General features: G+C 56.4%; 2 protein-coding genes across 2 annotated transcripts in view; both read right to left on the minus strand.

Moving 5' to 3' along the window:
* Positions 1-118: 118 nt before the first annotated feature.
* Positions 119-11773, minus strand: LOC144931440 (fibroblast growth factor 18-like). The gene is made up of 5 exons (XM_078855268.1): positions 10757-11773; positions 9666-9702; positions 7054-7234; positions 5674-5780; positions 119-2881 (listed from the first exon to the last, which is right to left on the minus strand). Exons 1-5 carry the CDS (start codon positions 10774-10776, stop codon positions 2543-2545), a joined length of 684 nt encoding a protein of 227 aa, XP_078711394.1. The 5' UTR covers positions 10777-11773; the 3' UTR covers positions 119-2542.
* Positions 11774-14778: 3005 nt separating this feature from the next.
* The window catches only part of LOC144931441 (uncharacterized), a 31163-nt gene continuing 22097 nt past the window's right edge, over positions 14779-23844 (minus strand). The window contains exons 9-11 of the mRNA XM_078855269.1: positions 19851-19988; positions 19595-19669; positions 14779-15856 (exon numbers count right to left, since the gene is read on the minus strand). Of these exons, the coding sequence (XP_078711395.1) occupies positions 15809-15856; positions 19595-19669; positions 19851-19988 (261 nt within the window). The 3' untranslated portion in view covers positions 14779-15808. The remainder of the gene's footprint in view (positions 15857-19594; positions 19670-19850; positions 19989-23844) is intronic.

Consider the following 23844-nt stretch of genomic DNA (forward strand, 5'->3'; position numbering starts at 1 on the left):
CCGGGACCACGTCCGCAACGCTCACGCCAGCTGATCACGCAGAGTCGGCAGTTTAGTAAAGAGGTTTAATAATATGCAATAATAATAATTATATACAATAAATATTTGGTGAGGGCAAGGCAAACCCGTCGTTCGGTAAAAAAAAAAAAACGCGATATAAAATACAGCAGCAGAAAGAGTCGATCCACGGGGTCAAGAACACGGTGCAGAGAGGCCGGACCTCCTGGCCTGGCACGTCCAGGTGTGGCCAGGTGTGGCCAGGTACGACCAGAAGTCTCCCCCCACCCCACCCCACCTCGATAGTCATACACATGTTACCTACACACTCGTCCAGAGATAACTGGGTACTCATTCATCCGGGTGTACCCAGGTACTCGTCCGGATGTACCCACATACAACTCGTCCAGGTGTAGCCTGCTACTGATCCAGATGTACCTGGGTAGCCATCCGCATACACACTCAACTTATCCACGCACCTCCGATGACCACGGTTGGTGGTTCAACATACATCCAGATGTACTGTACTCGTCCGGATGTGATTGGGGACTTATTTGTACCCCCTATACTCAAATACCTAAGTGACCTTGCCAACCCTACCACCGGGCAGGTGGGTGGGTAGGTGAATCGTTGGGTGGGTGGGCAGGTAAGCGGATGGGTAACTTGTTTTTGAACAATTTTACCGCATACCGATTTTCAAAGCACACAATTTGCGTCACAACGAGCACTCTTAAGAAACAAGCATTCGTATGATTCACTTTGAAAATCGGTATGAGGAAGACAGGTATTGAATATCTGTAGCCTGCCGGTTAAGTGTGTTGGCTCGGCAAGTATGAGACATCCCCATCTCACAGCGATGTCCGTAGTTACTACACCAGTATGGGCTATTAAATTGTGCAATTTTCCCTGTTACTGATACATATGCGCTCAGATTCATCTGGATATGTCCAGACATATCCAGATACATGCTCATCACCCTGGTACAACCAGATACAGTACATGTGAATGCATGCACGTTTACAAATAACCCTAGGTACATCCAGACGTGTTAATGATGCAACTATAAAGCTCTTGAAACATTGAAAACATAATCCAGATACATTCACACACGCATCTTAACATACACACACACACAAACATCCCCATCATCCATAATAGAGGTTTTTTTGGGTTAGATCGCGTAAATATATAAATGTGTCGGTAAACCCGCCACCACCCGACACAGCCAACTAGTAAGGGTTGTCACGTAAACAGAACGTGCCAATTTGTCACTAGTACAGCACACCGATGTGTTGGAGAGCCAAGCCACAACATTTACAATCTGAGTACGACGTTTCGCCAGTAATTACAACTAGCTTCATCAGGCAACAGTCAGATTTGTGGAGAAGTCCACCTGTTTCGTTCCTTATATAGAGGCGTAGATGTGGTGACCCCATCATAGCCACATGCCTGACCACCACACACAGACACCTTCACACATTCCCACACAGCCTCAAACATGCTCAGCCTCCTGACACACTCGCACACCCCACTAGAACCTCACAATCACAAGCATACACCATCACCCTCGCCCTCACACCCCCTAACCTTCCACACACCCAACGCTCACTCTCACACACCAACCACATCCTCTCGCACCCCCTACACGCACTCTCACCCTCACTCTCACCCGCACTCTCACCCGCACTCTCACCCGCACGCACTCTCACCCGCACCCTCACTCTCACCCGCACGCACTCTCACCCGCACTCTCACCTGCACGCACTCTCACCCGCACCCTCACCCGCACGCACTCACCCTCACACCCAAGGGCAGCAAGGCCACCCTCGTCTCGCCCCTCCCGCAGAAGGTGGGGGGGGGGGGGCTCGCCTCGTGTGCGCGTTCAAGTTTGTTGATCGATGCTTTGTAACGCAAAAAATATATAACGACATTATTATAATAACGACAACGACAATAATAACATTAACGAGGCGCGCACGGCACGCGAGCTCACCAAGGCGGAGTCCGTTTTAAAGTGGTTTCTCGACGGCCAAGGCCCGGAGGCCTCGGTCTCGTCCACAGTGGCTTCAGTCCCTTAGTCATGACGCGTCCGTCACCCCGGCCCGCAGGGCCCACAAGCAGTGGCGGGAAGAGGCCCCCCGCTTACCGTCCAACCGAGCCACGCGAGGCTTCAGGTGGGTGGCCAGGGAGGCCCGATTCTGGTCTCCTGGGGTTCCTTGAGGATCTTGAGTCCGCAGAGCTGTAGAGCCTGAGGGCCCAAAAACGCCTGAGGTCCCTATGGTCCTATGGCCTTGTAGCCCCACAGCCCTGGAGATCCATCCTTCCATGATTCGATGGCCTCAGGCACCATGAAATTAAGGTCACATGGCCTCAGTGAATCATGGCCATCAAGGTATCAGAGTCTCCTGGTCCCAAGGCCCCCCGAAACCTCGCGACCCCCATTCACGACGCCCAAGGTACCCGTTGGCACAAGGTTTTCACGTCGTCCGGGCCTCGCGTCCCCGTGGCCACATGGCCCCGCGGCCGTGTGGCGGCGTTGGAGGCCTCATCCCCGCCGCTGGGCCCCGTGCCTCGACTGCCGGGTGCGCCTACTCCTGCGACCGCCTCGCCCCGGGCCGCCATTACCGCCGCCGCCACCGCCGGGCCCGCTGCCCGGCCGCACCACCCAGAAGATGGGCGTGACGGGCTCTTGCGACCGGCCCCGCGTCAGCCGCTTGATGAAGTGCACCTCCTGCTGGCCACGCATCGTGCGCGTGCCGTTCTTGGGACGCCCGTGCCGGTTGAAGGCCATGTACCACTCGCGGTGCTTGGCGCTCTGCAGCGCCGTGTAGTTGTTCTCCAGGTAGATCTCGATGAAGACGCAGTCTCGGTTGCGCCCGTTGAGCTGCCGGGAAGCGCGGTGGAGGGGGTTGCGAGGGGGGAACACGCATCAACGGGTTAGCCGGGACACGTGACCTCCAGCACACTTCCCTGCCCCCATAGTCTCGTGGATAGATGCCCCCAAAAGGATTGCAATTCAAAAGAGCAGCTCGACTCTAAAGCGGTGCCATTTGTTCACGCGCAAAGTCATCTCTGAGAATCGTGAGAGCAGGACCATGTGAATGTTGCCAACTCTGTCCAAGCTCTTGACTGGATTTCATAACTGAACATCAAACTAATCCTCCATTAGACATCGTTTAGGCCCAAAAGCCTCGTGGCCCACTTTATTTCACGACCCCTGAGGTCCCATTAGCCTCAAGGTTCCATGGCTTCTGGGTCTCAAGGCCCCCAGTGTCACCTCCAAATGTGTGGGGCAACCCGAGGTCATGCTCTCAGTGGCAATGTTGCCACCATCATTAGCAGCAGCAGCAGAATCATGAGAAGCGTCGTACGAGCATGACAACACTACCCTCGTCATATCTAACTGCTGCTCTATTTGGTTGTGAGCATTGTTCTTAAACTCGGTGAGTCAGCTAAAACTATCACAGTCGGCGCATCGTTAAACACGTGGACACTGCGCAACAGCTTACTTGGCTATGGCAGGTGGTGGAGGGACTTATGACAGAAATTTGGGTAAAATTAAAGTACGATCGCGGCTGTCACGAGGACGACAACGACGTCGACCTGTTTGGTGACGATCGTTGTACAATCACCACGACACATTCATTGCTCTTGTCATCGCAGTGACTCGAGTCACTCGTGCAAATTGGATTCCTTGTCGTGGTCTTCTCGAGTTCTCACCTGGTTCAACAAAATCAACTTGAAACTCACAATAATGGAACTCACTCTCCTCACGCAGCCATCTGTGCTGTTGACTGCCTGCCCTTCACTCAAAACACAAACTTCCCACTGCAAATCACAACTTATAGTAGGGCTCCGCAGCCAATATCGTGATTCGAAATTTATTTTCTAGTGAGATCACGGTGTAATTTAACACTTCACCACCTGAAACAGCCAAAATAAATGAAATTGCCACGTGTTGTATAAGCGTGTAAGGATGCGCGCCAATTGTGAACGTCTAAACTCTCCCGCTTGCCACAGTTGAGTGGAAGAACAACACTCCTCGCGACCAGATTTAGCGGTTGTGAGATATGACATTTCACTTGGAAACTACGTCAAGCATTGTCACGACAGGATCTAGGAAGTCAGAATTTAAAAAATCTGGGTGCCGGAGGGAATTGACGACACAAACCTGGTCTAATAATTACTTGGCCGAGCCCAAAACAATATTTTATGAATCGTAGACAGCCTCCTTTATTTCGAGGCACATATGCGGTGCAGCGCCTCTCACTTGAGTGCTCACGCCCCCGCAGGCCCACTGAGTGTGTTTCATTTGTCAGTAGAGCCGGGCAGCAACGGCTCGAAATAGATGCACACAGACGCTCAAAGTTCCCGTCACCTCGCTTCAAAGGGAAGGGGGCTTCCCTGAACGTGTCTTACAAGCAGGGCTCAGCGCTAGGGGGAAGGGGCCGGGGTGGGCCCTGCACTACCAAATGTCCCCTGTGGTCCAAGCCAAGTTCACTCTCCTCCCTGGCGGTAAATCACTGCTGTGGTGGTGCCCCCACAAAGCGTTCCTCCTGCCGCCCCGCCCCCCATCCACGCTTGTAGAACTCTGGTCACATCCAATGAGCGGGGCCCGGGGGAAGGAGTCGCCGAGCAGACAACGGCGTCTCTCTTCAATGAGATGGCACGCTGCATCATGGGTACCCAGGATGCACTGTGCCGGCAACTGTTGATAACTTTACTCTTAAAACGAGTGAGCTGCATGCGTATTACATTTAGATGTTTGAAGAGGTTGTTTGTGAATGTATCTACGAACGGGTAAGTTCGTAGACCAATTAGGTTTATTCATCTGAGAACATCGTGTGTGTCGGGGGCCCACGGTGTGACCGCGCAGCTTCAAAATATTTACTTAATCTCTCTGGCGTCTCTGCCTGCCATTACGACGGTCAATTGCCCGAAACGTCGCCTATTATAAATACCTCCTATTATTGACGAACACGTTGAGGTTCTGTCTTGTTTGAATACAGTAGCTGGGCACGGGGCCCAGAGACCCAAGACATCAGACAGCCAGCAACAAACGGTACGGTCAATGTTGTAATAGAAAAAACAGAGTCAAGGGAGTCAGCTAGGAATCGCGCGAAGTGATTTGTTATTCGAGCTCGGGCAAAACAGGCGATGGTGATGATGGTGGTGGTAGGAGGAGGAGGGAATTCCAGAGTGGAGCCATACGAGGAAAGAATCAGAAAGAGATGGTGGTTGAGGGTGAGCGGGTGGGTAGGTGGGCGGTTGAGTGGGTAGGTGAGCGGTTGAGGGTGAGCGAATGGGTAGGTGGGTGGTTGAGTGGGTGAGCGAGTGGATTGGAGGGTGGTTGAGTGGATGAGCGAGTGGGTTGGAGGGTGGTTGAGTGGGTGAGCGAGTGGGTCGGAGGGTGGTTGAGTGGGTGAGCGAGTGGGTCGGAGGGTGGTTGAGTGGGTGAGCGAGTGGGTCGGAGGGTGGTTGAGTGGGTGAGCGAGTGGGTAGGTGGGTGGTTGAGTGGGTGAGCGAGTGGGTAGGTGGGCGGTTGAGTGGGTGAGCAAGGGGGTGAGTGCCGAGTCTCGTGCACCACTGTGACGCAGTACGCACGGGGAGGCACGTGTCGTGCCGGCAACGCAGCCGTGGCGATGCGTGCCCACCGCACGCGCGGCCTCCGCTCACCTTGCCCACCAGCTTGCCGCGCTTGTTCATGCAGATGTAGTGCCCCGTCTCAACCCCACGGAGCCGAATGTTCCCACCAAACGAGTCCGTCTCTGCCTGGAGCATGGCTGCGGTTGAGACGCGACAGAGATGGCGAGAGAGGAATTCAACAACGGCAACAAGCAGCAGCAGCAGCGGTCACGTGCCAGGCTGGGTGCACTTGGAGTCATCTTCGCTGTGCGATACAACGACAATGACCCCCCCCCCCCCCACTCAATAGCTTGAGCGGACTGTTGGGTTCAGTGCTGTTCACGAGAACCCACGACGATGTTCAGAACGGCACACGAGGAGGAGGAGGTCGTATGACCGGTTGGGACTCAACTACATCACAGGGGCAGGTGAAAGACGTCGCTCCAGCCGCCACGTGCGCGGGGCATTGGGCGGGACGCGTCAAGGACGCTGACTGACGGTCAAGAGCAATGACGGACAGGGAGCCAAGGAATGGAACGCGTTCAGGGAGGGGGGTGCCCGCGGTGGAGATGGAGCGACGGGATCGGCTCGTGCGCAGCTGCTGGGCGGATTGTTACGTCGCAGGATCGTGGGTGATGGCCACGACTTGGCCGTGGCCCTGATCCAGCAGTGGATTGATCATGGCTGACGGTGGTCATGATGGTGGTGGTGGGCGACACTACACGAGCCTCGTGGGCGCGCCAAGGCGCCGCACCTCGCGTCGACTTGGAGCAGACATGGCCTGCTCCGTCTCCAGTGCACGGCAGGGCGAGATGGTGAGGGCAGGTGGGGGAGGGGAGGGAGGGGGGGGAGGGAGGGAGGGGAGGGAGGGGAGGGAGGGGGGGGGAGGGGAGGGAGGGGGGTAGGTGAGGGAGGGGAGGGAGGGAGGGGGGCAGAGGGAGTGGGGATGGCGGGCGGGCGGGGGGAAGGAATGGAGAGGGGGGGAGGGAGGGGGGAGAAGGCGGTGCGGGGGGGGAATAAGGGAAAGGGGGAGGGAGGCGAGAGGGAGAGAGATGCAGGGAAGGAATGGAGAGGGGAGGGGGGAGAGGGGAGAGGGGAAGAAGGAAAAGGAGGGAGGAGGGGGAGGGCGGCTGCACCTGGGCGTGGGAACTGGCGGAGCCCCCACGCCTCCCCCCCGCCTCGAGTACCGGGGCCACGGGCAGCAACGGGAGCGCAGCAGGGAGAGAGGCTACACCGCGAGTGCAGTGCTCGTGACGGCCCCCCCCCCCCCCCCGATATTAATGCCCCCCCTGGTGGTAATGCCCCCCCCCCCCTGGTGGTAATGCCCCATGCGGCGCCTCCACGCTCGCTGCGCGGCGCGACGTCCTGACGCCCCAGCGCCTGGCCCCCTGCCCCCCCCCCTCGCCCCCCCCCTCGCCCCCCCCCCCTCACCGTGCGGGTCTCCGTCGTCTCCGCGTGCCTCGATGTTGCGGCCCAGCACCTGCACGTGCTTGCCGCTGGTGCGCGAGTAGAGTTGGTAGGTGCGCACGTGCCGCCGAGACGCCTCGTCCGTGTGCTGCGCCTCCTTCTGCACGTGGCGCCCGAAGTCCGGCGACGGCGTGGGCGACACTAACTGGGGGGGGGGGCGAGAGTCGTGGAGGGTTGCGGGGGGCACGCGTCAATGGTCCACAATGGGAATCAGAATCTCGATTCGTCCTGGAGGAATCCGATGGACTATGGAACTCTTTTTGGCAGATTTCCAGTAAGGGGGGGCGGGGGGGTTGGCAAGTTACAACAAACACACCAAGAGGATGCGGGTCAACTCTGTGGCCAGTCGCGGGGGGCGTGGATGCACGGCGGATTAGAGGGGGGGGGGGTGGAGACGGGCACAAAAGCCGAAAACGTCAAGAGGCCAGCGACAAACAGCACTCCTTGTGAAGGTCGGCGAATGCGTACGAGGCAAGCGTGTAAGCCGCGTGTTGACATTCAGCAAGGTTATTTGTTGTGAAAAGAGCTTGTGGGGGGGGGGCGATGCGGTGATGCGAGGGAGGGAGGGAGGCGGCTTGGAGGGGAATTCCCAAGTGGAGCAGTGACGAAAGAAGAAGCAGAGAGTGAGAGAATCATCACCACCACCATCCGCAGTGGGATCACCATGAGGAGGAGCAGGATGAGAACATCCACACTGACAGAGCGACACGATTTGCTACACTATCATCACTATCATCACTTTCAGCATCACTATCATCACCATCATCACCACCACTATCATCAGCATCACCATAATCATTATCTAGTATTCAGAATTAAAACATTCAGCTCACATCGACCATTATTGATTATTATTGAAATCACATCAGCAGCAGTATTGTCATCTGTTTATCAGTCACAATCACACCATCATCCATTAAAAGAGCAATTATGAATTAGATCATTATTCAAATCCATCATCAAATCTCCCAGGTCTCCCTTGGGAAAGGGCTCGTGATGTCCATTGTGCTCTCACCTGGGCTACAGGTAAGACGGTCACTCGACCAGGAGGTATGTATGGGTACGGTGGACAGGTAGGGGTATGGTGGACAAGGAGTGGTGGACAGACAGGAGTAGACAGTATGGGGAGATCTGTCAGGCAGTCGGAGGAAGCGAGAACAGGCAGCTTAGGGTGGACAGGTAGGAGGTGACCCGCACAGGAGACAGATGCATCGGTCGGTGTGGACGAGAGGTGGAGACGGGTGGGAGATGTACAGGATAGGTCGGGGGTGTTTGTCCAGACGTTGTTAGATGGACAGGTGTTGGTGGTGGGGGCCCGGGGGGGGGGGGCCCGGGGGGGGGGGACAGGTGAGGGAGATCACAGATCACGCGAGGCGCCTCTGTAATTAGCGCCGCGCGCCCAGCCCCGCTAATTGGCGTGAGCTCATGACGTCAGCTCCCACGCCGCGTTAATTGCCAGGGACAGTGCGCGGCGCGCGCACGTGAGCAGCCATGCCGCGCACTGTACACGCGCACGTGTCCGCAATGTGCACGCGTGCACGAGTCTACACTGTACACGCGTGCACGTGTCTACACTGTACACGAGCACGTGTCTACGCGTGTGTGTGTCTACAAACACACACGTGTCAACGCGAATTAAACGACCAATGAGACAGGCGTGTGGATACACGCACAAAGACATACACACATTTAGAGACGCGAAGACAAAGATGCCCCGTGTCGCCTTTATCATGCGATTGGAACAATTGCTGCGAGCGAGCACCTGCGAAGGCCGGGATGGATGGCGCACGAAAGGGGTGGGTGGCCAACTCCACGCCCAGCTGCCTTTGTCTCCCTCGTGGTGAAGTTTTCTACCCACCGCACTAAAACCTCGTTTCAGGCCGAGTAGACCTAGGGGAGACCCATGACCTCGGGGAGACCCAGGACCGGTTCTCGAACTCGGGTCGCTGGGTTCGTAGCGCGCTGTGCGTCAACCACTGCGCCACCGCTCTCCACGTGGGTACACGCACTACGCCAATTAGGGAAGAGGTCGGACCGAGGGTGCGAGTGCACGAGGGGATGACAGGGCGGACGAGGGGATACGGGACGAGGAAGTAAGAAGAGGATACGACGGGACGGGAGATGAAATGGGTGACGAGGGGATAGGCGGTGATAGGGGAGACGAGGGGACGGAAGTGGGAAGCCAGTCGAGGTGCCAGACTCAATCAGCGTCAGCGTGGAGAGCCGTCACCCTGACCCCCAACGAGGAGAGGGCCCTTGAGCATGGGTGCCGCGTGTAGCTCTCGGCCCGAGTTGTACCCCCACTCGCGAGACACGCGGAGCGACTCACACACAGTACACACACATCGTAGACGCATGCCTACAGCCTACACACAGACACATGGACATACACACAGACACATGGACATACACACAGACACATGGACATGCATGCAGGCAAAGACACAGACACGTGCATAGAGACACACATACACAGACAGACATACAGAGACCCACACACCTACTCGTACATACACACAGACAGACGTAGACCCACACACCTCCTCGTTCACACACGCACGCGTGCTCTCACTCACCTGAACTTGGAGGTAGAGCGTGAGTAACCGCGAACACCTAGAGACACACACACACAACACACACATTCACATACACACAAAGACAAAGGTCCTCGTACAGGCCACATGGACTGTTGAGGCAAGTGCTTTTGGCGTGCACCGACAGTATTTCAACCCGGCCCAGCGCGCTCTGCGGTGGTGGACCACGCCCGGACACCTTTGTCTCACCAGACACTTATTTAAGGTTGAGTCAACATAGGTGAGGCCAAGACCGATTTAGCTCTCTCGCCACTGATGTTAGCCGTGGCGGGGACGCCGACTCTGGCGGAAATGTTCGCAGTGCACTGAGCTAACCATTGCGCCACCCATCCCCAAATTCACACGCAGTCACAGAGACACACAGGCACACGCACACACAGACTGACATGCACACACATACATATAGACGCCGGAACACACACAGAGACACACATACACAGAGACACACACACACTCATAGAACAGCAGCATCCGCCGTCAGATTCATACAGAGACACACACAGACACACACTCACAGACACATAGATGCACAGACACACTCAGAGACACACACTCACATTCGCATTCAGACAGACAGAGAGTCACTAACATACATGCACAGACTGACACACACATACACACACACGGGGAGACACTAATATACACACTCACATACACTGACACTCACACACACTGACACACACACGCAGGGTCACGGTCAGGGTGAGAGCCCCCACTCCCCACACCCCAACCCCCCGTGGCAGCGAACGAAGCGGCGTGGTTCGGGATGTGGATGATGATGCTGCTGCTGCTGATGATGCTGACACTGCTGCTGATGATAATTCTGCTAACGGCAATGAAAATGATGTTGATATGGCTGCTGGAGATGCTGCTGATGATGACTAGACTGACGACCGTGCTGCTGCTGATGATGATGCTGCTGATGATGCTGCTGATGATACTGCTGCTGCTGATGATGATGATGCTGATGATGATACTGCTGCTGATGATACTGCTGCTGCTGCTGATGATGCTGCTGCTGATGATGATGCTGTTGCGTGGCCGGGTGTCCGCTAAGTGCCCGCGAGACTCACAGCTGCAGGAGCCTCGCCATGGCTTCGGGTTCCGTGCCGACGAGTTAAACTCCGACCCACAGGGCGCCAGGGAGACACGCGGCGGAGACACGCGGTGGAGACGACACGCGGAGACGATCCGCCGACTCACAACCCCCGGACCCCCGCGTACTGCACGCGGGAGCCTGGTCGCTACTGACGCTGGCTCTGCTGCTGCTGATGATGATGATGTTTCGTCTGCTGCTGCTGATGATGATGATGTTTCGTCTGTTGCTGCCGCTGCTGTTGATGCTGGCGATGATTGTTTCGCTCCTGCTGCTGCTGATTATGTTGCTGTTCCTGCTGATAATGCTGCTGCTGATGCTGATGATAGTGACGGCTATGATGATGATTCTGCAGTTCGTGTGGCTGCCGCTCCCGATGTCGCCACTGCTGATCCTCTTGTTCTTGCTGCTGATGATGCTGCTGATGCTGCTGCTGCTGCTGCGCTCCCTGCCGAGCGCCGCGCATCGCTGAGACCCCGGGAGCGCGAGTCGCCCCGGGGCACACGAGACGAGACGAATCCGCGTTGCTTCTCCTCCGAGCCGAGGCCGGGCCGCCGGGCAGGTGCCGGGCAGGGGCAGCGAGAGGGCAGGGCAAGGGCAGCGAACAGCAGCAGGGTAGAGCAGGGCAGCAGGGGCAATCCGTAAGAGGTCCACTCACCCACCCCCCTCGTAAAAACCCTCGTCTCGCGTCTCGACAGCTGCAGCAGCAGCAGCAGCACGGAGAATGGAAAATCCAGCCGGGCGGTGCCCTGGGGATGACGGCGAGGCGAAGCGACGCGAAGGGCACGGCAGCCTTGTACGCGATGGGGGCCGGCGGCGCGCGAGGCTGTCAGGGGGCAAGGCTGGGCAAAGGGCAAGACTATCGCCGCGGGCAGCCGCGAGTCGCGACTGCCGATCCACCGTCTCAGATCTCCTCTCCGACTCCTTCGCGCGCCCTCCTGCTGCTGCCTGCCGGGATTGTCACGCGAGTCTGGGTTTTTTTATTTTTGTATTTATACATTGCGTGTGCATGTGTGTCCCTCCTCCTCCTCCCTGCCTCACTCCTCCTCCCTCCCCCTCCTCCTCCCCCCGCATCACTCCTCCCCCCTCTCTCCTCTCTCGCTCCCCCCTCTCTCTCCCCCACTCGCTCTCCCCCCCTCTCTCCCCTCTCGCTCTCTCTTCACCCACTCTCGCCCCCCCCCTCGCCCCCCCCCTCTCTCCCCTCTCGCTCTCGCCCCCGGCTCAGCTGCGCGGCGAATGACTCCTCCACCCACCCAGGCGGCAGCGGCGGCGGCCGTGATGGTCGTGATGGTGTTACATGGATGGTGATGGTAGTGGTGGTGTGATTGTGAGTGATGGTGATGATCATGGTGGTGATACTGCAGTACTTATCATTGACATGATTCATCCTGTCAATCTGCTCTGATTCTGAATGATGGCGATGACGTAAACGATTGATGTGAGCCTGAATGAAGGTGATGGTGGTGATGATGGTGGTGATGGTGTTGATGATGATGGTGATGATGATGGTGATGATGATGATGGTGGTGATGATGGTGGTGATGATGGTGATGGTGGTGATGATGGTGATGATGATGGTGATGATGATGGTGATGATGGTGATGATGGTGGTGATGATGATGGTGGTGATGATGGTGGTGATGATGGTGATGATGATGGTGGTGATGGTGGTGATGATGGTGGTGATGGTGGTGATGATGGTGATGATGGTGGTGATGATGGTGGTGATGATGGTGGTGATGGTGGTGATGATGGTGGTGATGGTGATGGTGGTGATGATGGTGATGATGGTGGTGATGGTGGTGATGATGGTGGTGGTGATGGTGGTGATGATGGTGATGATGGTGGTGACGATGATGGTGGTGATGATGATGGTGGTAGTGATGTGATTATGAATGTTGGTGGTTTTCACGGTAGCGGTGATGCAATTCTCATTTGATGCGATCCTGACGAATGTCGGATGCTGCGAAGATTCAGAATCGATGAGATCCGATTCGTGATGATGATGGACACGTGAGTCTTAATCATGGTCGTGACGAAATCGTGATACTGATTACGTGAATATAAAGATACAACAATGTCACTGACGATCCGATTCTGATCTCGAAGCAGCTGCCTGCTGCTCATGATGATGTTTCTGAGTACGCACCTGTCAATCGTGGTGATGGCGATGACGCTGAGTTTGCTGGTGACAGTAATTTTGATGCAGCTGTAGTGGATGTCTGGAACTCTGCGTGATCACGGGATTGGCTGAACTCTCGGCCCCTGCCAATGATCGAATGACCCGGAACGGGGCCCATCTCGGAAGCTCAGCAGGGTCTGAGCCTGCTCAAGTGCTTGGTGTTGTAGCAAAGCTGCTGCGTGCCAATGGCAATAATCCACTCATGTACTGCACTTCTATGCTTCCGTGTCTTTAAGTCACCCTGGCTTTAACCATCCCCTACTGACCAGCGTGGTGAAGTATAGTCAAATAACTACCGTGACCTCTCCCGACGTAGGGGAGCCCCTCATCCAGCAGTGGATTGGCCAAACACGGCTGGGCGCGTGCCGGTGTGCAAGTGTGGACACGTGCGTGTGCCGGGTGGAAATATCACCAATGGGAAGACAAAGGCGGTCGGGCGTGGTGTTGGCTAGCCACCCCCTCGTGTGCCGTGACGGCCTTCATCTGTGCTCGCTAACAGCACTTGCCCCAAAAGTCTGTTTAGGCTGTACGGGGGATCTTTGTCTTTGTGTGCGGGAAGCGGTGGCGCAGCGGTTAAGAGCACAGCGCTCCGAGCCCCGGGGAACCCGATTCCCGCTCACGGCCAAGTGACGAAATATCAGAACCGGTCCCGGTCCTGGGCTTCCTTCAAGTCGACTCAGCCTCAAATGAGGACCCGGCGTGGTTGTGTATGGGAGAGACAAAGGCGGCCGGGCGGTTACCGCGTGCTGCTCAACGCCACTTGGCCCAACGCTCTGAAGGGCTACACGGGGCGTCTTTGTCTTTGTCCACCCTGCAGGAGTTGCTGTTCCCTGCATCACTCGATCGCGAGTCGGGGGTGATTAAAACCGGGTTTTGCGTAACCATAAAATGGGTTAATATCGGTTTGCCGCACACGCCGACCGCGCTCAACACGACGAGTGAGCGACACTTTTTGTTTCAATCGAGAAGCGAAGGGAAGCCGCCGCCGCGCAGCGCGCTCGCGACCCGCAAGCCGGAGGGTCGCCCGGTTCGATCCCAGCTCCCATCTCCGGGCGCGGCAGTGGAAAAAATGGGAGGGAGGGGGGGCACATTTCTTAAATCGGTTGCATTCATTCACGACTTAAGATTCTACTGGGATCGTTTACCGGTTTCCTGACGTTTGTTACCAGTTTAACCGGTTCGTGTTGAACTATTCTCGTCGTAACCGAGTCGACACGCACGGAGCCCAGGAGGCTCCTGGGGGCCCGCGGCCAGATGCCGGGGGGGGGGGTAGGTGGACTTGTAAGTCAGCCTGTGGTGTGCACCCCCCCCCATCGCTTTATCCCCACCCCCCCCCCCCCATCGCTTTATCCCACCACTCTGGGCAGCCTCAAATCGACGCCCGATTAACGCCGCATCGAGGTGGCAGGGCGAGCGGCAGTTGCGCCCCCCCCCCCCGCCGCCCTGCACTGTTGTGGCAAGCGCCGGTCGCGAGCAGCACCGATGAAGGCCGTCAGCGTCACGTGGCTAGAGAGGGGGTGTTGGGCCGACGACACCACGCACAGCCGCCGCCTTCGTCGCTCCCCAGTGCTGATGAGGCCGAGTCGGCCCCGGGGAGGCCAAGGGCCGGTTCAGATATTTCGTCGCCGATGTCTCCTCCGTGAGCGGAAACAGAACTCGGGTGGCCGGGTCGGTAGCGCGGTGCGCTGACCACTGGGCCACCGCTGCCCACGCCGCACGCACACAAACACGGTGGCGTCACGGGGCCACGGGAAAAGAAAACAAACTGCAGCAGGTTGGATGCAACGCGGGCGAGAGAAATCAGAACGCGCTGGGGATGGTATCCAACACACTTTTATTGTCCACAAGTAACAAAGGCCACGCACCGCGCTAAACTCATTAGACGCCACAAGCACGAGGTGCACCACAATCAGGGGGCACAGCAGGGACCCCTCCAGGAACCTCGAGGGGACCTCCAGGAACCTCCAGGAACCTCGAGGGGACCTCCAGGAACCTCCAGGAACTTGCCAGGGCAGTGGTTCTCAACCTTAGTTTGGCTACTACTGTACCCCCCCCGCCCCCATCCCTTGCCTGACCCAACATGGTTCTGAGAAATAAAGGTACGAATTAATGAACGTCAATATTTTAACCACTTGTCCATTGTGTGAGGTATCCTCACAGGCTAACTGCAAGCAAATGAAAGCAACTTTAAGGGACGCTCTGTGCGTGCGACACGATCGGTTCGCGTTGACCGGTTACTCTTGGAACCCCGCGCCTTGCGTACAATCAACGAGTTTAGAAATGTCTGATAGATCACTCGAGGTTACCATATGGATTTAACCTTTCTCGTTATTTCATATTGGCAGATTCATACACATTATTCACCCATGACTGATGTATGCAACTTCACACATTTATAAATCACCTCGCGTACCCCCGGTTGAGAAACACTGTCCCTAGGGCAGGAAGCTCCTCCTTGGGGTCGACAAAACGATCTCAAGATCATCACCCCCCCACCTCCCCCAAACTGACAGCAACCAGGCATCAGCTCGGGCCGCCTCCCTCCCTCCCTCTGCTGTTCTCGCAGCTTCACTTAACGGATCGTTTGGGGCCTCTGCAGACTTCACTTAACGTTGCCGCCCTTCGTGCGTCAGTAAAAAATGTAATAAAACGTGTGATGTTAAAACCGCGCCAAATAAACCTGAACATACACACACAAAACAATGTCATGTCTAACGCCGTCTCCGCGATTAAAAGGGGGGGGGGGGGATGATGAACTGGCAGGGGGGGGGGGGACGGCAGGGGACAGGGCCCAGTTTGGACGGACTGTGATGAAGCCCCCCCTCCGGGTTGGGTGTCGGGAGCTCCTCAAGACTTTGTCTGCGTCAAGCTCCAACTCCACAGCTCCTTCATGACCTGGGCGGGGGGTGGGGGGGCACAGGTGAGGCGTGGCAGGGCAATGCTGACGACCACCAATGTGTACGCGCTAGACCAAGCGGTGAGCGCTTTGCGCCGTGAACCCGGCGAGCAGAGTTCGCTTAGCGCTCGTGATCGATTATCGTGGCGTATATCTGAACCGGTTCTGGGACCGCCGCCCCAAGGCAAGCCTCAAATGAGCACCCCTTAGCGGGATATAAATATCGGCAGTGGGAAGACAAAGGCAGCCGGGTGCGGTGCTAGCCACGCACTCCCTCGTGTGCCTCGTCGGACTTCGTAGGCGCCCGCAAAGAGCACTTGCCCCAACGGTCTGTGAGACAGGGGCGAGAGAGAGTGCGTCTGTGCAAGAGGGAATCTGCGAGACACTGGGCTTCTCTGTAATCAAAGTGAAAGAGTCCCTCCCGCCCGCAACCCCCTCGCAGACTTTTGGGGCAAGAGCTGTTCGTGAGCACCTCCGAAGGTCGCAATGGCACACACAAGGGGGAGGGGGGTGGTGGCCATAAGCATGCCCTGCTGCCTTTGTCTCTCCACCGCTGATGTTTGCACACTGCACCAGGTACTACGTTTAGGCCGAGTCGACCTCGTGAAGGCCCCAAGACCGATTCAAATATTCGTCGGCGATGTTGGCCGTGGGTGGGAATTGAACTCAGGTCGCTAGGTCTGTAGCGCAGTGCTACAACTCCACAGGCATGCGCACATCCTTTCATACGCACGCACATGCACAACGATGACACTCATTCATACACACCCTCTAAACACACAACCCTTCACACACACATTAACACAATGACCCACGTGCAAAGGCATGCGTGCGTACACGCGCACTCACACTCGTATATCTCCATTCACAAACATCCATTCATGCAGACGCTTTCTCCCACACGCAAACGAACGCGTGCACGCGGACACACCCACGACGCTCGCCCTCTCACGCCCGCTCACACTTTCCCACTCGCACGCTCATACGTGCACAAACACATGCTCTGGCACGCGCACGCACACACACACGTGCTAACATAAGCACGCACGCACGCACACACCGTCACATACGCGCGCGCGCACACAGGATTTCCCATGCTCCTCACAATGGAATCTCCGGGCGGGGATGCGACAGCGACGACACACATGCGGGGGGAGGGGGGCGTGTGAGTGAGCCAGTGAGCACGGCTTCGGGAAAGGGCGGACTTGCGCCAGGGGAGGCGACGTCACCGCCCCACGACGTCACGGGGATGTGACATCACCGCATGTGACATCACAGGGGAGAGGGGGTGACCGCCGCACCACCCTGACCCCCCCCCCTTACCCTCCACCCCACTGCAGCAAAAAGAAGAATCCTCCTGCTGCAAGCGCTGACAATGCTCGCTGCCTCACAAGCAGACAGTCGCCTCCTGCTGCAAGCGTTGGTCCACTGCTGCACGGTTTAACGGCTACCCACTGCTGCACAGCTCAATTAATGCCCACTTCTGCGCTCAGGATTATAACAATAATAATTCGGCCCTTTATTAAGGAAAGCCTCACGGAGGCTCCAGCGGCTCTGCACGAGGCATCTCCTGCGTGGTGCCCCCCCCCCCTGCCTGCAGCCCGGGGGGGGGGGGGCCAACGCGTCCCCACGCAGGCGCCCCCACCTCGAGCTGCTCGCCAGGTTCAGCGCCCCCCCCCCCCCCCCGAGGAGACGGGACGCCGTCTCTGGGCGGCGTGGCCGTGGGCACGAGGGACGCGGCAGGACCGACGGTCGCGCGCCTCACGGCCATAACGGCCTGGATTCAATCCCCAACTCGGGCGCCCCCCGTGCTGCGTGGAGTTTGCGTGTTCTCACTTTAGACTGCGTGGAGTTTGCGTGTTCTCCCCCGTGGTGCGTGGAGTTTGCGTGTTCTCGCTTTAGACTGCGTGGAGTTTGCGTGTTCTCCCCCGTGGTGCGTGGAGTTTGCGTGTTCTCGCTTTAGACTGCGTGGAGTTTGCATGTTCTGCCCCGTGGTGCGTGGAGTTTGCGTGTTCTCGCTTTAGACTGCGTGGAGTTTGCGTGTTCTCCCCCGTGGTGCGTGGAGTTTGCGTGTTCTCACTTTATACTGCATGGAGTTTGCGTGTTCTCCCCCGTACTGCGTGGAGTTTGCGTGTTCTCACTTTATACTGCATGGAGTTTGCGTGTTCTCCCCCGTACTGCGTGGAGTTTGCGTGTTCTCACTTTAGACTGCGTGGAGTTTGCGTGTTCTCCCTGTGCTGCGTGGAGTTTGCGTGTTCTCCCCCTGTTCTGCGTGGGTTCCCTACAATGGGATCCCCATTTCCCTCCATAGTGAACATAAACCCACACTGCGTAACCGGGATTGGTCAAACCACTTCAATGCTAAAATATTCCCTGCTAATCACTCAATCGGGATCGCAAACAACAGCGACATCGCCCTCTACTGCAAAAACCTGGCAGGATCCTCCTGAAGGAGAGTCTTGAGACTCGGCAAGGCTCTCCTGGATAAAAGTCACAATAGAAATGTGCGTGGGTTCCCTCGAGGGACTGTAGGTGTGCGTGCGTGTCGGGGTGTGCGGTTGTGACCGACTGCATAGGTGGTACTGCCCGTGCTTGTGATGAGAGGCATGCATGTGCTAAGACAGGTGTGTGTAATGTCAGGTGTGTCAGGTGTGTGGCAGGTGTGTGATGATATGTGGGTAAGATAATTTGTGTTGTGATCACAGGTGTCTGTGTGCGAGAACGGTTGTGAATGATGACACGTGACACGTGAGATTACAGTGTATGATAGGTGTATGATAGGTGTATGATAAGTGCATGATTGGCGCACGATAGGTGTATGATAGGTGCATGATTGGTGTATGATAGGTGTATGATTGGCACACGATAGGTGCATGATTGGCGCACGATAGGTGTACGATAGGTGCACGATAGGTGTATGATAGGTGCACGATAGGTGCACGATAGGTGTATGATTGGTGCACGATAGGTGTATGATTGGCGCACGATAGGTGTATGATAGGTGCATGATAGGTGTACGATAGGTGCACGATAGGTGTATGATAGGTGTATGATTGGTGCACGATAGGTGTATGATTGGCGCACGATAGGTGTATGATAGGTGCATGATAGGTGTATGATAGGTGCATGATAGGTGTATGATAGGTGTATGATAGGTGTATGATTGGTGCACGATAGGTGTATGATTGGCGCACGATAGGTGTATGATAGGCGCACGATAGGTGTATGATAGGTGTATGATTGGTGCACGATAGGTGTATGATTGGCGCACGATAGGTGTACGATAGGTGCACGATAGGTGTATGATAGGTGCACGATAGGTGTATGATAGGTGTATGATTGGTGCACGATAGGTGTATGATTGGTGCACGATAGGTGTATGATAGGTGTATGGGGCTGTGACATAGCCCAGCGGTGGTGCATCAGCCGCTTGTTGTGGAGGTTCGCAGTTCGATTCCGGCAGGCCACCCTGGTTAACACTGGGTGGGGCCTCATTCGCGTTGGATGCCACAGTAGGCCGTCGCTTGTCGGCGTCGCGGTCCAGATTTGCAAAATGTTGCCGAAATGGGATCGCACACACGGCAGCAATCATCGCTCCCTGCTGGTACCAGATCAATGCTGAATTACAGGCCAAGTGCCGAGAAACGCCTTGTGCTGCACAGGGACAGCTGCCACCGGGGGTGCCCTTCACGTGTGTCGAGATGCGATGCCGCTGAGCGGCAGTGCGGCCCCCTCACCTTGGTGTCCTCCACCTTGAAGGAGCTCTTCAAAAAGTTCCCAAACTTCTCCTCCGTCTTGGGCATGCCCATGTTCTGCACGACACGAAACCACACCGTCAAATCTGGGGACAAGGGGAGACACTTACAGGGGTAGCCCCCCCCCCACCACCTCTAGCGAGGAGCCCCCTCACCCCCCCGGCCCCCTAACCTCGATCCAGACGCGCCCCCTCCGACCCCGAACTGTGCCGTGGGCGACCCTGGCGCGACCCCTGACCTTTTCTATCTGCTCCTTCAGTTTGGTCTTCACTTCCTCCAGGGAGATGGGGCCTTTAGGGGACTTGGGTGACTTGGGGGTCTTGGGGGTCTTGGAACCCGGCGTGGCTACCGGCTTGGCCTCCCCCTTCTTGGACTCCTGCGCCGCGCACACACAAAGACAAAGAGCTCCCATGTAGCCTCTCTTTAACCACACCACCACCACACGTGATTGTAGGCAAGAGTGACTCGAAGGTTCACGTGTGTGTGTGTGTGTGCACGTGTCACACGAGACGTGCATAGAGTGCAGGTACAAATTAAGAATGATCTGTATGTCACGTAACACAAACAAAGATTCCCCATGTAACCAGCACAGGCTGTTGGGGCAAGTGCTGTTGGCGAGTGGAACCTATGGGGGCCGGCACGAGGGGGTGGGTGGGTGGCCAGCACTACGCCCGGCTGCCTTTGTCTCCCCAGTGCAGAAAACTAAACAACGCTCTAGGTACTCATTTAAGTCCGAGTCGAACCTCGGGGGACAGGTCCAGGACCCGTTCAGACATTCGCCAACTATGTTGGCCGTGTGTGGGACTTGAAGGAGGATGTGTAGCAGCGGTGCTAGACATCACCACCGGCTATCACCACACAGATGCACGCACGAGACACCACTGCTGCGACGGCTACCAAAGCAGGTAGCTGCTGTCTGCGAAATCGATTCTGGGGGTCGGGGAGGGGTGAGCGATGAATGGGGGAGGAGGGAGGGGAGAGAAAGAGGGGGGTGGAGAGGGGAGGGGCGAGGAGGGCGGAGGGGGGCGGCGGCCGTGTTTACTGCGGTGCGTGGTCATGTGACCCGCGGCACACGTGTGGATGTTTGCGGGGCTCCGTACCACGGAGCGGAATGCAACCCCTTACATTCTTCTATGACCTCAAACAGCTACAATTGGAAATAAGAAAAAAAATGTAAAAGAGAGAAAAAAAATATCTGAAATTCCGCAGTAGAAATTAAAAGCAGGCGAGAGCAGGGTCCGCGCTACTGGAATGAGCGGAACGCAGGCCTGGAAACCCGAGCGGTGCAGCAGCAGCAGCAACAGCAGCAACAGCAGTGGCAGCGCCGTCTGATCCATCTCTCCGGTGCAGCCCTCCCCCCCCCCCCCCGAGCGTACAGGCGCGTGGGCACAGGCGGGCACCACAGACACAGCCTCACCGTGGTGTGTGGACTGATTCGATGCTCGCTTGTACAGAGGCAAAGCTCCCCCGTATAGCCGTTGGGACAAGTGCTGTTTGCGGGCACTTTGTGAAAGCCGGTATGGTACACAAGGGGGGCAGTTGTGGCCAGCACCACGCCCGGCTGCCTTTGTCTCCCAACGCTGATGTCTACACATCAACACCAGGTACTCATTTAAGGCCAAGTACACCTAGGGGGAGGGGGGGGGCAGGACCGGTTCAGATATTCGCCACTGTGATTTGCTGTAAGCAGGAATCAAATTCGGGTCACTGGGTTCACAGCGCGTTCACTAACCATTACACACACGGACACAAAGGTGCACACCACACACACAAAAACACCACCACGCTCGCACACACACACACACGACACGTGTACTTGCACGCATCCACACAATCACGGACACGGCTTACGACGCACACAAGACAAAGATCCCCCGTGTAGCCTGAAGAGACTGCAGGCACAAGTGCTGTCAGCGAGTACCTATAAAGGCCGTAAAGGCACACAGGTGGATTGGTGGCCAGCACTTGGCCCAATCACCTTTGTCTCCCCATTGGCGATGTTTACACATCGCACCAGGTACTCATTTGAGGCCGAGTCGACCTAGGACAGGCCCAGGACCGGTTCAGATATTTGCTCCTGGTGTTGGCCACGAACTGGAATAGAACTCGGGTCACCGGGTCTGTAGCACAGTGCGCTAACCACGACACACTACCGCTTCCCCTACCACGCACGCACACAATCACAGCCACACACACACACAAGCAATTACAGCCACACACACAGCTCCTACACGCAGTTAACCAACACCAATACCGTTATCTCACAAAGGCAGAGGGGCCCAGTCATGTGCACCCCCCCCACACACCCCCCTGCCCAACCCCATAATCCCTGCAGAGCCCATCACAGCGCACCGTGTCATCCCAAACCGTTACAGCAAAACCAAGCCCACGACCGTAACCCCGTTAAAATATCTTCTGCAGTATTACCGGCACATCGCACGACCACCGACGCCGGCGTGGATTTGCGATATTTACCAGGTCTGAGCGCGAATCACCCCGTAGGCACACACGCACCACGCCCCAGAAGAAGTCATTGCGGAAATCCCAATTTCCCCCGGCGCAAAATCCCGCAGACTTCACCTGAAATTCCCAATACTTCTCATTGCAGCAGCAGCAGCTGGCTCTACCCAGACTGCCCCCTGCCAAAGACAAGCCCTGCAGGAATCACGTGATGCTGCTGCTGCCCCTCCCACGGGCGACACTAATGGCATACAAACAAAACAAACTACAACATTAAAACACACACAACAAGGACGACATACACCCACCACAAACGTAACGCATTGCCAACAACAAAAACAACCGCTGTTTCCAGCCAAGTGGCTGTGACGTCACCACGGCACTTGTGCCAGGCGAGGTGCACTCTGAAGGACACGTGTCGAAGGCTCACCGACAGGTCACGGGACACACCCAGGTGACCATGGGCTGACGGAGATGACGAATAGATGCACCACCTGTGCTCCCCACTGTGTTGACTTGCTGTGCTTTAGCCACCCGCCGCCCTGCTCGTTGTTGTGAGCATCGCTCCTCTGCTCTCCGCTGTTTTTGGAGGGAGACTCCCTCCAACCGTTCAGCAGCATCTTTCACTAACCTCCTCCAGAGGTTGATCTTGACACTGCTGGTACCAGTCATCGGTAAGGCCACTCAGCGCCACATCCTCCTGTACCACATCAGCCCGTGTCTTCAGTAACCTGTGCCACACCCATTTAGCCCCCTCTATCCAACCAAACAGAAGCTGCTTGGGGCATATTGTGGCTGGGCATGTAGGATACATGACCCCGCAAAAAGTAGCTTCACCTGCCAAAAGAGCTCACTGATGAGCATCTGTTAGCTTCTCACACAATCCAGTCTGGTTAAACCCAGGATGGATCGTAGGCAAGCCATGCGCAAATGTTTCAGTGATGCAGAGGTTACTTTAGAGGGCTCCACGTTTTGGAAGCATAGAGCAGGGAGGGCATGACTGTAGCCAAGACGACCCAGAGCTTTGTATGGAGCAAAAGACCAGGTAGATTCCAAACAGCATTACGCAGCCGATGAAAAGATGCTACTCGACTGATTTGGAGTGAGACTTCCGCTGCCAAACCGGAGCTGGTCATAAGCACACAGCCCGGTACGTACACTTAAACACAACTGCCCCTTCACTCATGGGGAGTGGAGGGAAGGGAGCATTTGATGACATGAAATACCCAGGCAGGTGCTTTGATATTTGGGGGGCCAATGGTGAAGCCCCCACCGCTCAGAAGCACACTCCAGATTCAGCAGCAGCTTCTCCAATTCCTTCTCAGCATGAGCAGCAATTACCAGATCATAAACATAAATATGTTTGACCAGTAGGGAGCCATCCCTCGACCGCAACCGGGCATCAATCAGCCTCCCGTTGTATCTGTACCAGATGGAAATTCCTCCTGTACAGTCATTAAAAGCCTCTCGAACTATATGTTATTCGCATCTAATAAATGTCAAGCCAATGGTCGGTGGGCAGATGAGCTCCACGGCAGGTCCTGGTGTCAAGAACATGGGCCTGAAATCGCTGTTCCGTCACTTTATAGTCCAGCAGATGTTCTTGCTTTGAACCGGCGTGCACCCGTGATGTTGTGTGGATGTGCCGATGCCAAAACGGCGTGTTGGTGATTACAAGCCCATGGGCTGCACAGACGTCTCGCAGCTTTCTTCCACATGCGCGCAACGCACACACACACACAACGCGCACACACAACACACACCACACACAC

Source organism: Lampetra fluviatilis, chromosome 4, assembly GCF_964198595.1.
Source record: "Lampetra fluviatilis chromosome 4, kcLamFluv1.1, whole genome shotgun sequence".
Taxonomy (NCBI): Eukaryota; Metazoa; Chordata; class Hyperoartia; order Petromyzontiformes; family Petromyzontidae; genus Lampetra; species Lampetra fluviatilis.

What these genes read in the sequence shown, in the direction of transcription:
- LOC144931440 (XM_078855268.1), bottom strand. Translation starts at nt 10,776, where the DNA reads ATGGCGAGGCTCCTGCAGCT. An exon ending in AGACGACGGAGACCCGCACG is followed by an intron (nt 5,781 to 7,053) that starts GTGAGGGGGGGG and finishes TCTCAACCGCAG; the next exon opens with CCATGCTCCAGGCAGAGACG. An exon ending in GCGGCAAGCTGGTGGGCAAG is followed by an intron (nt 2,882 to 5,673) that starts GTGAGCGGAGGC and finishes GCTTCCCGGCAG; the next exon opens with CTCAACGGGCGCAACCGAGA.